The sequence below is a fragment of the Myotis yumanensis genome, unplaced genomic scaffold (genome assembly GCF_028538775.1).
Source record: "Myotis yumanensis isolate MYYU_CA2020_CCGP unplaced genomic scaffold, mMyoYum1.0.hap1 SCAF_24, whole genome shotgun sequence".
NCBI classification, from domain to species: Eukaryota; Metazoa; Chordata; class Mammalia; order Chiroptera; family Vespertilionidae; genus Myotis; species Myotis yumanensis.
This window is the reverse complement of record NW_027223775.1, coordinates 10,108,589-10,110,910: the sequence shown is the minus strand read 5'-3', so window position 1 is coordinate 10,110,910 and position 2,322 is coordinate 10,108,589. Positions and strand designations below refer to the sequence as shown.

Genomic DNA, 2,322 nt, shown 5'->3' with positions numbered 1-2,322 from the left:
TTTAAAATTTCATAGGACCATGTTACATTCACAGAGTCATATTTTACATTAAGTACATTTAGTACAGTTTGTTCTAGAAGAGAGATCTAAAGCTAAAAAAGAAAGAAAAGTTGAGAGTTATAAATAGGAACCAAAGGCAACCACAAACACAACCTTAAAAACCATAAAGATAAAAGCCGAGGTAAAATGCATTTGGAGACCGATCCTCTGTCTTTCTATAACAGGACCGAAGTAGCAAGAGGCTCTGAGAAGCTGTGGCTGTTGCTCCTTGGACCACGGAGGGGTCATGCCAAGGCTCCCGTCGAATGTGCAGCTCAACTTGCCCCCCATCTACCTGAGAATCTGTGGGCCCTCCATGTATGAGGACGAGAAGCAGCGCAAATGGATGCACCTTGTCATGGACACAGGAGGTGTCCCGCAAGTACAGTTGCGCCACGTAAACATCCCCAGTGAGCATATTGCACTCGCCACCAACCCGCTGATCTCGAGCACCATGCCTCCGATGTGGACCCTCCTCTCTGGCAGCCAGTATGTGGATTCCATGCTCCAGTTATGGTGCATCTTGCACCACAGCAAGGTGGATGGAGTGGAGGAAATGATCCTTGAGCTGATGGAAGACTCTTAGGACACTTGATAGGGTCCCTGGCTCTTGTCAACCTCAGCCCCAGTCCTGCTGGCCTGTCGGTTGGATGTGTATAGTTCTGTTCACCTTTTTACTAAGCTCTGTTGTTCTATCTATCATCCCCCTGGGTGCTAGGGCACATTGATGTCTCTCTCTCTCTCTCTCTCTCTCTCTCTCTGTCTTCTTGTTCTCCTTCTTCTTCTTCATCTCCCTTCTCTCTCTCTCTCTCTCTCTCTCTCTCTCTCTCTCTCTCTCTCTCTCATCAATAAAAGCATTTTGAGCCAAGCTGGTGTTTCTCAGTGGCTGAGGGACGACCTATGAACCTGGAGGTCATGGTTTGATTTCTGGTCAGGACACAGACAAGAATTGACCAATGAGCCCTAGCTTGTTGGCTCAGTTGATAGAGGGTTGGACTGTAGAGTATGGAAGGTTCCAGGTTTGACTCTGGTCAAGGGCACATGCTCTGGTTGTGGGCTCAATCTCCAGTAGGGGGCGTGCAGAGGCACCCGATGTATGATTCTCTCTCATCATTGATGTTTCTCACTCACTTCCTGTATGAAATCAATCCTATATAATAAAAGCTTAATATGCTAAGTGTCCAGTCAACTGGTCATCTGTTCAACCAATCAAAGCATAATATGCCAATCATATTCTAAGGTTGCTCAACTGCTCGCTATGACAAGCATTGACCACCTGGAACAAGACATTCAGATTGGTAGGTCAGCTTGCCGCTGGGGTCTGGCTGATCGGGACTTCCTGAGACATGATGGACACACCCTGTAGCCCTCCCATGGTCCCTCCCCAGCTGGCCAACCTCCCGTATCTCTCCCTGGAAATAATGGCTCACCAGTTGGGTGCCTTGGCCTGGCTTGTGCCCTCTTGTAATCTGGGTCTTCTCGGGGGATGTCAGAGAGACAGTTTCTGCTGATCCCCGCAGGCCAGGCCGAGGCTCCAGTCTGGTGCACGAATTCATTCACCGGGCCTCTTGTAAAAATATATTAAACAGAGAAAGAAAAAGAAAAAGACCTTAAGCCTGAAAATATTAGCCCAGCCCTGGTAGACAAGGCTCAAAGACATCACTGGAAATGGTTTTCATTTCAATGACCAGCGTTCTCATTGTTTGATCTCCTGAGGTTCGTCAACTGATACTACCCTCTCCAAAATAAGAACGAATGTGTGGGGGATTATGGGTGTTTTATGCTGATCATCTCTTTCCTTTGAGGAATTATGAGGGTTGCCAGGGCTTGTCTCCTAAGGCTTGAGCCAGCTCTGTGTGTGTCTTTAGCATCTATCTCTGTGTGCATTAGGGTTTTTAATTGTGTTTAGCACTAAACAGCCCCAATTAAAGCACAGTGATCATAAAATTCATCTAGCATTGCACCCAAGAGAGGTTGCTGGAAGGGGTGCTGGAGGGAGCCCCAGAAATCTATTTCAGGACATCCATGGTTGCATTAAAGAGATCACTGAGTGATGATTAAATTCAGTGGTTGAGCTTCGACCTATCAACCAGGAAGTCATGGTTTGATTGCCGGTCAAGGCCACATGCCCAGGTTGCGGACTCTATCGCCAGTAGGGGGCGTGTGGGAGGCAGCCGGTCCATGATTCTCTCTCATCATGGGTATTTTTCTCTCTCTCTCCCTCTCCCTTCCTCTCTCTGAAGTCAATACAAATATATTTTAAAAATAAAAATAAAAGAGACA

General features: G+C 47.1%; 1 protein-coding gene across 1 annotated transcript; it reads left to right on the top strand.

Moving 5' to 3' along the window:
* Positions 1-286: 286 nt before the first annotated feature.
* Positions 287-625, top strand: LOC139000480 (protein p13 MTCP-1-like). The gene has a single exon (XM_070402645.1). It carries the CDS (start codon positions 287-289, stop codon positions 623-625), a length of 339 nt encoding a protein of 112 aa, XP_070258746.1.
* Positions 626-2,322: the final 1,697 nt, after the last annotated feature.

Coding starts and splice junctions, on each gene's coding strand:
- LOC139000480 (XM_070402645.1), top strand. CDS start 287: ATGCCAAGGCTCCCGTCGAATGTGCAGCTCAACTTGCCCCCCATCTAC.